The sequence below is a fragment of the Daphnia magna genome, linkage group LG7 (assembly GCF_020631705.1).
Source record: "Daphnia magna isolate NIES linkage group LG7, ASM2063170v1.1, whole genome shotgun sequence".
Lineage (NCBI taxonomy): Eukaryota > Metazoa > Arthropoda > Branchiopoda > Diplostraca > Daphniidae > Daphnia > Daphnia magna.
The window spans coordinates 5,292,942-5,306,698 of NC_059188.1; the positions used below are offsets into that span (position 1 = coordinate 5,292,942).

Here is a 13,757-nt window from a genome sequence, read left to right on the forward strand (position 1 = left end):
TTAAGTCCTCCGGTGTTAAGTTTCCCATTGTAATTTGTCCCCTAATTCCGAAAATACAGTTTAATTAAATCCCCGAGAGACGGACGGCTCTAGCAACTTCTCTGATAAAAATTCAGTCACCAATGTTTGAACAGGTAGAGAAGGTTGTTTGCTTGGGAAAAAATTATTTACACATTTGTCAAGAACCGCCAGGGAATCTTCTTCTCCATTGATTCGGATTGCCGGAGCAGGCGGGGAGATACTGTTTGCTTTGCCAAAGAAGAGTTTAAGAGCCGAGAACAGTTCAGAGCCGGACGGGATAAAGTCTATTTTACCCGACCAAAGTATACTTTATTGTTACTTTACTTTTACTTAATTCAGAGAAGCAAGTATACTGAACTGATCTGTATTTACTTGTAAACTGAATAAATGTTCGGCTTAAATTCCAATGTTGCCAACTGTTGGAATGCAATGTTGCCGTCATTAATTGGTAATATATATTAAATTCGTATATAGATATTGCCAAACATTTGTATGAAGTCATTATTCTGCTAGCTCAGTGGTATAGAACTGGATTGTTAATTAAAAGGTTCAGGGTTCAAATCTAGTTGTCGGAGGTAAATTTTTTATTATATGTTTAGTATTCAGTATATTCAATTGGTTATTAAGTTGATAAAGTGATTGTAGTATTTACTTTATTAGTATTACGACATTTTAAAAAGTATTGTTTAGTTAAGTATTGTAGGTCTTTGATAATTAAGTTAGAATTTTTTTTACTGTACTTAATTAATTAATATTTAGGTGTGTGTTGTTACTTAATATTAGTATTGATTCAGGTATGGCTACTAATGTATCTATTTTCATGAGTTCCTCAAGTGATATTATTAAGAGTAATAGTGAAATGCTTGAAAAGTTTTATTTCAAATGCAAAAAAAGGAAATCTATTTCAAAATCACAAATACCATTTGATGAACTGTGTTGGACATCTTTTACCATAACAATGATTTGTTCTGTGCTTACTCCAATGGATTTGTACAGATACTTAGTGGAAATTGGATTTATTGATACCAGTGTGTCTTCGTATTGTCTTCAGTGTTCTGGGCAACTAACATTGGTAATTATTTACAATAAGCTATGTACTAAGATATTAGTTGTATTATTTACATTTATTAATAGATTCCTTCTACTACTGTCATTGATGGTTGCCAACTGAAATGTAATAATAGAATTGGAGTTAATGGTAGTACTAACAAAACAAAGTTGTGTTCTAAAAAATTTACTATTAGAAGATATTCTTGGTTTCACAAATCTCATCTAACGATTCATGAGATCTTAACACTAACGTATTATTGGTGGAGTGAAATTTCTCAGAAGTATGTGGAAAATGATCTGGATTTAGGTATGTTATTGTTGTTTTAAGTAGGTAACTATTTTTTAATTTAGTGTGTTAACTATGTTTTACTTAATATGATTTTACTGTAATGTTATTTTTTACTGTACTATACTGTAACATACTGTACTTTACTATACTATACTGTACTTTACTGTACTATACTGTACTGTACTGTACTGTACTGTACTGTACTATACTATACTGTACTGTACTGTACTATAACTTACTATACTATGTTATACTACACTATACTATACTATACTGTACTACACTGTACTATATTATACTATACGATATGATACGATACTATACTATACTATTTGTTAATTTTTTTTTCTTAGCTCATGGAACTCCCATTGATTGGTACAATTTTTGCCGTGAAGTTTCGGAAGATGTAGTAATTAACAATTCTGAAAAGATTGGTGGCTTTGGTATTACGGTAGAAATAGACGAATCGAAATTTGGCAAAAGTAATTTGTCAGATGCTGTAGTGATTTTAGTTATTGTAATTTAATGTTTTTATAGGAAAATATAATCGAGGCAAAAGGGTAGAGGGAGTATGGGTTTTTGGAGGAGTAGAAAGAATATCTGGAAAATGTTTTCTTGTAGCAGTGAGTGATAGATCGGCAAATACATTATTGGATGTAATCAAAGAATGGATTCTACCTGGTTCTATCATTATATCTGATTGCTGGAAAGCATATGACAAAATAGAGTTAGTTTTTACTTATATTTATTTGATGTATGTTTTATTATTAATAATTTTTGTTGTTAAATTAGGGAACACAATAACTACATTCATCTGAAAGTTAATCATAGCTTGCATTTTAAAGATCCAGAAAATGGAGCACATACCAACCAAATAGAGGGTAAATCAATTTATATTTAGTCTGATTAGTAATAAGTTATTGTTTTTTCAGGATTGTGGAATTTAGCTAAAAAAAGTCTTCCAAATACAAACAGAAGCAAAAAAATGTTTGCTGGTTCTTTAGCAACCTTTATGCTGCGTACCAAATGGAAAGGAAAAGATGGCTTTAAGTTATTTATGCAATATGCAGCTAAATTGTATTCTGATGATTCTACTACAGATGTAACTGAAACAAAACGTTTAAAGAGTGCTTGTAAGGAAAACATACTTTACTTTATTTAACTTATTTTACAAAAAATTTATATTAATATTTATTATTCGGAAAAACAAAATTGATTAGGAATAGGGGTCTCGTCAACTATGTCTGTGGAGAAGTTTAAGTTTGGGGAGTCTACACTGAATGTAAAGTTAGATGCCTATGAAATAGTTTTTTAAAAGTGTTAGAGTGTCGATTTAAAAGTATAATTTATTACCGTGTTGTTTAATGGGGTGGAGCAAATTTGGTGATGTGTGGTGTTTTCTTCTGTTTTAATTGAGTTTTCAGTTGCGTCGATTATTGTTTTTGATATTAGTTCCTAAAGTTTGTGGTTTTCCTTGTAACTAGTAATAGAAAGTTTTATTATAGTAATAGTTATATTTACATCGGTTAATATTGATAGGTTTTGGAAAGTTGTTTTGAGATCCGGGCTAGTTGATTTTGTTTCTTCTTGTCCTAATGCTATTGTTAATTTCTAAACCAGAAATGGAAAAATAGTATGAAGTTAAATATATGTGATGTTATTAATAATTATTACCGTTTCTAATTTTTTAGTTTCTTCTTCAACATATTTTATGGTTCCATTTGATTCCGCTAGTGCTAATTTTAATGCTTCGTTTTCTGTTTCTAAATTGGCTATAGTAAGTTTTAATTTTTTGGACCAGTGGATTGGTTTTTTTGACATCTTTAAGGTATTACTGTTGTTTGTATTACTGTTGTATTACTGTAAAATTATTAATATGTTGACAAATTTATTAATTGTTCTATAATTGTTGATGATATTAGTTGTTCCGACTATGCAAATGTATTCTGCAGTCCTCGTTCCGCATTTTATGGTCGTCGCAGGGTGTTTTCCATAATATACTATGCATACTACTGTGCACAAAGGATGCTTTGATGTAATTTAGGCTCTTCCCTAGCAAGACAAGTTTTCTCTAATCCAAAAACGATTAATACAGGGTTGTAGGTCTTTTTACGCTGATCATTTTTAATATAGGGTTTAGGGTGTGCAAATGAGCGGGAGTGTCCGTAAAACGCGTACAAAGTTTTGAGTTTTACGGATCTGACGCGCTGCCCGAGCCAGCCAGAAGGGGGGTCGGGCTGGGGGGATTGCGCGTACCCATGGGAATGGGGACAGTGAAAGGGGGTTTACCTGAGCCACACCATACGGCCCCATGTTTTCCCTTTGCCTCGCATATTGTCACACGAGTTGTATTTGGACAAGAATAAACGAATACACTAAGTGATGACTTAAATTCTAGACAATTATTCACTTTTAACTAATAACAATAAGGGATGACCATACCAAACTCGGAGAGCGTCTGAAGACTGCAGCGCTGCAAAAACAAATGTTTTCTGAGATTATTTATAATTTGTCCCAAACAAGAAATGTAACAATTAACAAATAATTCATTAGTTTAAATTTTATAAGTAATAAATACAAAATGAAATACGTATAACTTAGAACTATTTCATTAATAGATACAATCATCAACAGAATATCCACCATATAGATATTTAAATTGTAGCCCATAGCCAAAAACTAAAAATTTAGTAGTGAAATCTACATTCATATTTGATTGTACATTCCACAATTTTAACTTCATCAGTTAGCCTGTAATCTTTATCGGTGACAACTAACCCAAGCACAACAGACATGCCATAGTAGATCTTTCTAAATATGGAGTGCATGACATGAAGCTATTGTGTTGGGGCTATAATAAATTTGTAAATATACACTAAATACTATATCTTACAATCACACACAAGTTCTAAATAACAAAGTGTTATAAAAAACTTACCTCGATTAGTGTTTAGCCCTGAGTTTGCCTTGGATAGCATGCCAGCACCTACACATAATGAAACAATATAAATGAAGAAGCCGTGGTTCTATATTTATTCAGGAAATAACCTGTATTGTATCATTCATCAGAGTAGTTCACTAATATATATATAGTGAGCTCACGACCTATTTCTTTTATAATCAACATAATATAAAAATTATTTTGTCACCTTGAATCGTAACTCTCAGATGATGCGATTAAATTTTATGCCAGAATAACAATTCCAAAAAGCTGTGCACAGTTTCTGCAGATATTAGTGTCACGGTTCCAAAACAACTATATAAAAAGTTCTCCCATGCTGCAAGAAAACATCTGAATACCAAAACATGCATTATAACATGATCATGTGAAATCTTAATCAGAGTATAACAAAAGTTTACCAACGTAGTTTGAAGTACTGAAAACGGAGTTCCCCAGAATCAACAGGAATCGATACCAACCTACAGCAAAACACTATATTTAAGTTAGCAACATTGACAGGTAATTGAACATGGAAAAAAATACAACTGTTAGTATTTTAATAAACTTGTCTTGCTAGGGAAGAGCCATTTTTTAATATTTTGGACCAGTGAATTTTTTTTAGACATTTTTTAAAATGATTAATATATGAAAACTATCAATGTTGCGAAATTGGTTTATTTTATTATCTACATGTTGGCATGGTCATTAGGGATTGGCCCCGATTACACACCGAACTACCCGAAAAATTGCCGTTTGGTTGCAACTCGGGTAGCTACTTTTCAAGCGGTTGGTAACGGTTCCGTGGGGCGCGGGGCAGATCCCAAATAGTCATAGACCCCTGGTTCATAATTATGGCTATTGTATTGTAATAAATTTGTAGTCATTCATGTTTGTCATATAAGAAATAGTTAAATATTTATTTCTTTAATTTTTTTCCCATGTTATTTAAGAATTGGCCTAAGTACTTTGAGATGGCCTGGCGCATTAGTTGCGGTGTTGTATCTTTGAGGTCCTTCCATGTTTGTGTAGTGTAATCTAATCAAAATTTAAAAATGTTAATTAATGATATTGATCAAAATCATAATTTTTTTGTTACTACCGACTATTTCTTCTATTATTTTAGGATCCATGGGTTCCCGCTTTACATTACCAGTCTTTCCACCTTTGCCAGATTTCTTGTGTGCTAAATTGTGATTTTCAGATTATATTGTTATTAGTTGATAATTTTATACATATATATATATTACTTTTTAGATATTCCTCAGTAAATGATGATTTCATCAATTCACTGAGGAATCTATACAATGTATATCCAGAATTTTTCAGTGTATCCAACGTCCAATCTTCTGGTTTAATGTTTTGCACTTTTGTTTCCAGAAGAGTTTTTATTTTAGCTGGTATTGTAAATGTTGCTACGTCTGGAAACTTCTAAACAAACAAAATTATTATAAGTATTTTATGAAATGTGAATTGTTTTAAAGTTGTGTAATAAGTTAAGATATATTTTAATCGTGCAGTGTATAGTTTTAACTTAATGTATATAGTTTATAGATAGTTGTTATAAAGAATTATTTACATGTTATCTACTTCTTAGAACTTAAAATGAATTTTTATATAGTGTTTAACCCATGGAGTTTTTGTTTTTTATATAGATATACCTTTAAGTCAGTGTTAACTATATTCAGGTCTTGTTCGTCCTCTGAATCCTCATTGTGTTCTTCTACTGTGTAAATTATCATATTGTAACAGTATGTTGTATTGACGGTTCACAAGACTAAGACTGCTCACTGATACACGACCACGGGGGACTATATATGGGGGGGAAACACTGACGTCACACGTCCGGTAGCATTCCATACCGGATCACATAACGTGGTCATTGACCACGTGACATCCCCCCTCTAGCTGCATTCGTCCCCGAATGCATTACTAAAAAAAACAAACATTACAAAAAAAGATATACCGAAAGAAAACCGGGAACATTGGTACATGATATAGGCCACATGACACCCCCACAAAAAAAAAACATCATCCTTTTTTTTTCGGCGGTACTCCACCGCCGTGCACGTCGCTTCTTAGCTTCTTCTTCTTCGAACTCCTCCACTATCCGTAGGCGTTCCCGAAGGTCGGCCCTATTAACGTCTCCTTCTCGCTGGTAGCTCGGGCAGTCGCGACGTATGTGTCCTATCCCTTCACACCCGTAGCATACGACCTGTCCGTTCGGCGTCCGACCCCTCAGGCCTCCCTGACCGTTTGTTCTTGTTGGACACTCTCTCCCGATGTGTCCCTCCGTCTTACATCTGCTGCAGATAGGTTCCCCATCCGAAGTCCATTTCAGTATCGATCGGTTATCCGACCGATACTGTTGACTCTCCGCTCTTTCTCCTTGCTGTGCGGCTGCCCCTGATGCGTTCCTCAATGCAACGGCTCCCATCAGTCCCTCTAGCATTTTTTCTAATCGATCCATTCTCTCACTTTCCGCCGTTGGTGTTTGTTTTCCGACCACGCCCATCGCCCATTCCTCGTGTCTTGCTCGGGAAGTCATTTCCTGATACCGCTTAATTTCTTGAAGGAATTCGTCACATGAGTTGGGTTTCAAACTCCAGAGTTTCTCTAGTAAACTTGGCTTGAGTCCTCTCCATAGGTGCGCCAATTTCGTAGCTTCGGACATATTCGGGTCTACTCTGCGGCATAAATCCAGGATGTCGTAAAAATACTCGATCGTGGATTCTTCGATTCCTTGTTTGCGTTCTCTCAGTTTCGCTTCATTGAATCGATTCTGATTGACTGGCTTGAATTGCTCCAACAGCTGTGTTTTAACTCCTGGTACAATTGGCGGTCCTGCAACATCCTCCCATTCGGCTGCTAGTTGTCCCGCGGCCTCTTTGTATGAGTACCACTTCTGCGCTGCCCCGGACAGCGACAGCTCCACGTGGTCGCGAAGTTCTTCATCTCCCCATCGATTATATCTCCCGATTCTTTCGTATCGATGCATCCACTGCACGACGTCTTCCCCGTCCTTCCCCCCGAAGGTGGGTGGGGATTGGAATTTTATCTGTGCGGCCATCGCGTGCCTTGCGCCCACTTGCTGTTGAGCTGCTCTGAATCCCCGGATGTAGCTACTGATATTCGATGATCTTCTTCTCAAATCCGTGAAATCCCACTCTGGCTGCTCTTCTTCGTGTTCTCCCGATCCTTCTTCCTCTTCGGCGTCCTCCCACCGCTCAGTTTCCTCCTCACTGAATGTGAGATGATACTCCTGTCGAACGGATGCCGGTCGCTGCCCCTGTTGGGGTTCGTTAGCCCCTTCCTCTATTTCTTCTCGCTCTTCCGTTCCGCTTTCCCTCAGCGGTCGACTGCGCGTCCTCGCCCGCCCCTGGGATGCACTCCCGATCTCGGGTATCCCCCAACTACCCCGTGTCACGAACCGTCCCCGAGCGTCTCGGATTCTCTCCCCGCTCCTTACGTCCTCCTCTCCTATCATCTACTTCCCGCAATCCTCGCACCGCTTGTTTCTTGCCGAACTTTTCGGCTCCCGGTTCACTTCCCCGCTTCTTGCCGTAAACTTCGGCTCACGGTTTACTTCCCCGATTCTTGCCGAACACTTCGGCTCACGGTTACTTCTCCGCTTCTTGCCGAACTCTTCGGCTCACGGTTCACTTCCCCGATTCTTGCCGTAAACTTCGGCTCACGGTTACTTCTCCGCTTCTTGCCGAACTCTTCGGCTCACGGTTCACTTCCCCGATTCTTGCCATAAACTTCGGCTCACGGTTTACTTCCCCGATTCTTGCCGAACACTTCGGCTCACGGTTACTTCTCCGCTTCTTGCCGAACTCTTCGGCTCACGGTTCACTTCCCCGATTCTTGCCGTAAACTTCGGCTCACGGTTACTTCTCCGCTTCTTGCCGAACTCTTCGGCTCACGGTTCACTTCCCCGATTCTTGCCGTAAACTTCGGCTCACGGTTTACTTCCCCGATTCTTGCCGAACACTTCGGCTCACGGTTACTTCTCCGCTTCTTGCCGAACTCTTCGGCTCACGGTCACTTCTCCGCTTCTTGCCGAACTCTTCGGCTCACGGTTCACTGCCCCGATTCTTGCCGAATACTTCGGCTCACGGTTTCCGCTATCCACGTTCCCTCAATGTACCCGTCTGCCCCGCCTTAGCCCTTTCCACCGTTTTCCCCCCGGCGTCTCTCCTTCGTTATGCTTCCCCCGATTGCCCTACGGTCGGAGCCGTGACCCCGTACCCCAACAATTTAAGGTGCTAAGACCAGTTGGGTCGTCGACTCTCAGGGGTCCCTGACAGCCACCGCCTCCGCAGCACAGAATCGAACAGAAACACAACCAAAAAAAGAGACTTACCAGAGGTTCTGCATCTCCACCATGTAACAGTATGTTGTATTGACGGTTCACAAGACTAAGACTGCTCACTGATACACGACCACGGGGGACTATATATGGGGGGGAAACACTGACGTCACACGTCCGGTAGCATTCCATACCGGATCACATAACGTGGTCATTGACCACGTGACAATATTATTGTTCATCTCTATATCAGTAATTATAATGAAATCTATTTGCAGTTGTTTTTCCTTTAATTCTTTGATTTCTATTAAGTCACAAAAAAATTGTAAAAACTTTAGAAATTTTTGTCGTATAATTTTTTTTTTACCTTTTTCCTTTTCTTCTAATTTCTCGAGGAGAACATTTTTTTCATTTTGTAACATTGTTACTTGTTCTATCTATATTAAATATTATTGACTAAGTAAATAATTGTGATATTGTATATGAAATAAAATAATAAGACTTGCCAAATTATTTTCACTTTCCTCATATAGAGTTTTATAACGTTCACTCTCCTTCTGTAATCAGATTATTATATATAAATATATTGTTTTGCAACTATAGTAATAAATTACCTTATATTCTTCCTTGCATTCATTTGATTCATTTAATTCATTTTCTAACTTAATTATTTTATCTACAAGTGTAGTTTTTAATTCAGTCATTAATTGTTTTTTTTGGACCGATGTCTTTCTGAATTTTTAAATGTATTATTACTTTACTTTTCTTATATGACTGAAACATAATTAGCAGAAGTAATTGAAATCGGCATTGTCATTTTTGTAAATAATAAAAAAAAAATAGAAATATATAAAAGAAAGATTTTCTACTCCGTGGGACTGCCATCTAGCGATTTACAGGTATGGAGGAAAACTACACACCCGCAAGAGGCTCTCCTATCGGGTGGGAAAAAACAAAATTAATATAACGCCCTGTCATTTGGTTGTTAGACTTGATGGTGTGTAGTTTTCATTTTTTAATACGGATAACTAATATTGGTAAATATTTTATTTTAACGGTACTTAATATACCTAAACAAATTTCCTGTCTTCTTCGTTCGCTTAGTTTCTTTAGTAGTTTAATTTTAAATTTAGTATTTTTAGTTTTAGTTAAGTTAAGTTAGTAAATTAAAATTATAAAGTAAACTATATATACTTTCATTCACTGTACTTTACTAATATAGTATATTACTATACTATGATATAATTTACTTTACCAATCGAAATCCCTTATTTTTCTCGATTTATTCGGGCTTCGTCCCCTTTTAGTATCTTTTCTAGTAAAATTAAAAGTTAAGTTTATTAAGTTTAAGTTAAGATAGTTTAGTTAAATAAAGTTATTATGTATAATTTATATATTTTCATTCAATTTACTTTACTAAATTATTACTTTATTATAATATACTTTACCTTACCCACCCAAATCCCCTATTTTCCTCACTTTACTCACTCACTCATATTTTCATTCACTTTACTTTACTAAATTATTACTTTATTATACTATACTTTACTTTACCCACCCAAATCCCCTATTTTCCTCGCTTTGCTCGGGCTCCGTCCCGTTTAGTTTCTTCAGTAGTATAATTATAAGTTAAGTTAAATAAGATTAAGTTAAGTTAAGTTAGTTAAGTAAAAATATTAAGTATACTTTGGTCGGGTAAAATAGACTTTTACCGCCGGATGAATTGGACGCGCAAAATTTTTGGCAAGGCGGCTACTGGACTGTTAGCACGGCGTAGTTCTCTTTGATAGTTCACTTTGCAACAAAAGTATCTGTCACGAAATTCACGCGTTTTCAAGACCGACCATAGTTTAAAAGCCGACCTGGTTTTATAACGCAGAGCGCACAGCTTCTTGTTCCACCACGGCATAAGTCTCGTAAGAGATGATTCTATCCCTTTTTTGTCTTTGCGAACTGAGCACAAGGTGAGGGAAACAATCTCTGAAATGGATGAATCAACAGACTTCGAGGTGTCAAGTGTAGCAAAAGGGGTATGGGACGACCCCCTAGAAACATGAGACCGGAGATGAAAAGGTCTAGTTGAGTAATGTGTGGTAGAGTCGGTGACAGAGCCAGATGGGGTGGAGCTCGAAATATCAAAGTAGATGAACGGGTGGTCGGACAGAGACAGGATGGTGGAAAAAAACCAGCGAGAGGGCACAATATCGTCGTGTCTAACGTTATGTCAAATAATGAGGTGCCACTCGGTAAAACACAAGTTCATTGCGGTTGCGATTTAGGACATTAAATTTGTTCACTAAAAGGATCTCCTCAAGTTCCATACCTTTCCTTTCTGTATAGACGCTGTTCCACAGACTGCGTTCGAATCAAACTCGATCACGGTTAGGAGAGTAAGTAAAGAGCGATAAACGGAAGACGAATCATGACATGAAGGTCAGACGTACATTGAAATGAAGGGGAACGTCTTTCCACAAGAATGAAGGTCTACTACCGCAACGTGGTAAAGTGACCTACGGGAAACGGCATGACAAGAGACAGCAAGTGAGAGACGGACCAAAATTACGGCACCGTAAGCATGATCTTGATCAAGAGAGTGAAACGCTACATAGCCAGGCGGAATGTCAACAAGAATAGGGGAATCGAAGTTGCGAGCGTGAGGTTCCTGTATGAGAATGATGTCCAGGTTATTTTCTAAAACAATTTCTGCTAGAGACGCAGCTGCCACCTTGGCAGGGCGTCAATTCACCTGCATGCATTTAAAGTACTTTGAAGCGGGAGTAGAAGGGGACGGAGTACTTAAGTTAAAGGGGCTACAAATCGTTAGTTACGCTCTAGTCTGATCAGGTATCTAGCCACTGCTTTCATTTGCACATTGCAAAATCTGTCGCCTGTCTTATGGGCCCCCGCGCGATTGGCGCAATTTTTCACGTCACCGGTACAATCTCTAGTGCGGTGAGACTCAGCACATTTACCACAGCGAGGGGAGGAGTAGCGACAAGATGCCTGATCGTGACCGCAGCCTTGGTAATTGAAACAACGCCGAACCTATCTGTCCAGCAACACTTTAACATCACGAATAGTACTGTTAAAAAAATCTAACCTCACCTGCCAACAAGGCATACTCTCTGGTATCATGATTGTTAAAAAGATTTTTACGTCGCCTTTGTTAGTTCCTGACATTTTTGAAAATTTTGGTGACGGAGTCGATTTCTCCTTTAAAAGCCTGGTTCCTAAAAATCTGCTCGTTTTTTAGACCAGGAAGCAGGCTAAGGTCTACGAACAAAGCAACAGCGGGGTATAGCTTAGATGACCGAGAAATAGATGAAAACATATTATTACGATCTGGGTTTTGTTTCGACTCCAAGATGTTTTTGGAACGATCGAAGTCAGCAAGGTTGTTCAGCCGGACGAAAACGGTACTATCTCTCTGCCGCACGGATGGCCGCACTGGCCCACCAGCATTGGAGTCCAGGATTTGCTTCATCTTTTCCAGGGAAACACGATCAGCTGGTGACCCACATAGCACAGGTCAGTCCCACGAACATCCACAGTTTATCCAACACGGATAAGGGGGATATCCTATGGACATCCGTGGAACTGCCTGATATCCGAACTGGATGTCCCTTGGGTATCGACTGAATATTACAAAACCTGCCGGGAAGATGCCGTCGGACATTCTAAGAACATCCAACAGGTCTTCTTTTGACTCTAAATAATACATTATTAGCGAAGGATTATTATTCCGCATTACGATTCGAACCCGGGTATTCCTTGTCGTAGTTGGAGTCTCTGACCATTCTGCTATCCCTTTCACACTTATCTCAACTATATTTGTTTGCTGAATAAAAATATTGTGAAATACTGGTGAAATTTTTGCTGCTGGGGATGCCCAACAGTTGTGTTTTATAATTTAATAATTATCAGTTTAGTACAATTTTAAAATAATTTAAAACTTGCATAGACTTGTATTATTTTCATTCTATTATTTTTATTTTGCTGTTCCTTTTGCACTACGAATCGCTCATACAAATGATTGAGCACACTGATATAAAAAATGTAAGTATGGAAGTTTGTTGGGAATTAAATTGTCAGATTGCAGCGTTGGCAAAAGCAAGCTTGGCATTTATCAGCTCCGATTCCAATTAAGTGATGTGTTTGTATTGAAGTTTGACGAATTCAAGAGCGCGGCCAAGTTTCGCACTGATGGCATTCTTGCTAAGAAAATCAAGGGGAGAAAGCTCCTTGTCGTCTGTGATGCTGGTAAGATCTTGATACCAGAGTTTCTTTGGTTCGGAGGGAGCCTCCTCCATGCTGTTGTCGGCAGACCACGGTCGTTTAGACTGGGCTCTGACGTTCGGGGTCGTGTCAGAAAAAAACACGCAGAAATCAATGGCGGGATTTTAATAGAAAAATGCCAATCGATCAACAAGAAGTCAATACATTGTTAATTTGTTAATGGCGTTTTTCTTTTAAAATCCAGACATTGATTTCTGCGTGTTTTCTTTTGTAACCTAATAGAACAAATAGAACACTAGCACCCCTAGGGACTGAAAGTGAAGGTTTTCGCTCTCGAAGTGCATAGGGATTAACTACAAGGGATAGGAAAGGTTTTCCAATAAAATCATTTTTAAAGAAATAAATAAATAATGCTATTAAATAAAGAACGCCGCATTTTTTGGTGCAAAAAAATTAATTTTGTGTAGTTCAAAATATTTTATTTTAATTGGTGAAAAACGCGGTTTTAACAAAGCGCTTATGAGGGAAAAAGCTCGTGTTCTTAATCAATGAACGAGTGTGTAGGGAAGCGGGGGTTACTTCTACTAAAAAAAGTCATGTGTGAGTGATTTGAAGACATATTCTTCTTCTGATCAGCAAAAAAGACAGAAATTCTATCTCCAGCAGTTAAACAGTTATTTGAGTTTAAATGGCACACGTAGCGCCATAAGAATACATGGAAATAGAGGGGGCTGTTCTTTATCATTTGGTAGGTAATGTATGATCAGAATCCTTTATTAAATCAATGGTATTGCTGAGAGGGCACCCAGGTTAGAACTGGAGACATTTCGATCTTCAGTCGATTGAGCTATAACCCTTTGATCATTCAAAAAGAGGACCAAATGACAAATTTTATCTAGAATCTATCAAAT

The 13,757-nt window shown here is 37.7% G+C and overlaps 1 protein-coding gene and 1 pseudogene across 1 annotated transcript; one reads left to right on the forward strand and one right to left on the reverse strand.

Moving 5' to 3' along the window:
- The first annotated feature begins 633 nt into the window (after positions 1-633).
- Positions 634-3,016, forward strand: LOC116924399. Its single transcript, XM_045175980.1, has 6 exons — positions 634-1,093; positions 1,156-1,378; positions 1,714-1,842; positions 1,898-2,087; positions 2,153-2,241; positions 2,293-3,016. The coding sequence occupies exons 1-6, from the start codon at positions 818-820 to the stop codon at positions 2,520-2,522; spliced, it is 1,137 nt and encodes a 378-aa protein (XP_045031915.1). The 5' UTR covers positions 634-817; the 3' UTR covers positions 2,523-3,016.
- Positions 3,017-9,861: 6,845 nt separating this feature from the next.
- Positions 9,862-11,790, reverse strand: LOC116926818 (annotated as a pseudogene).
- Positions 11,791-13,757: the final 1,967 nt, after the last annotated feature.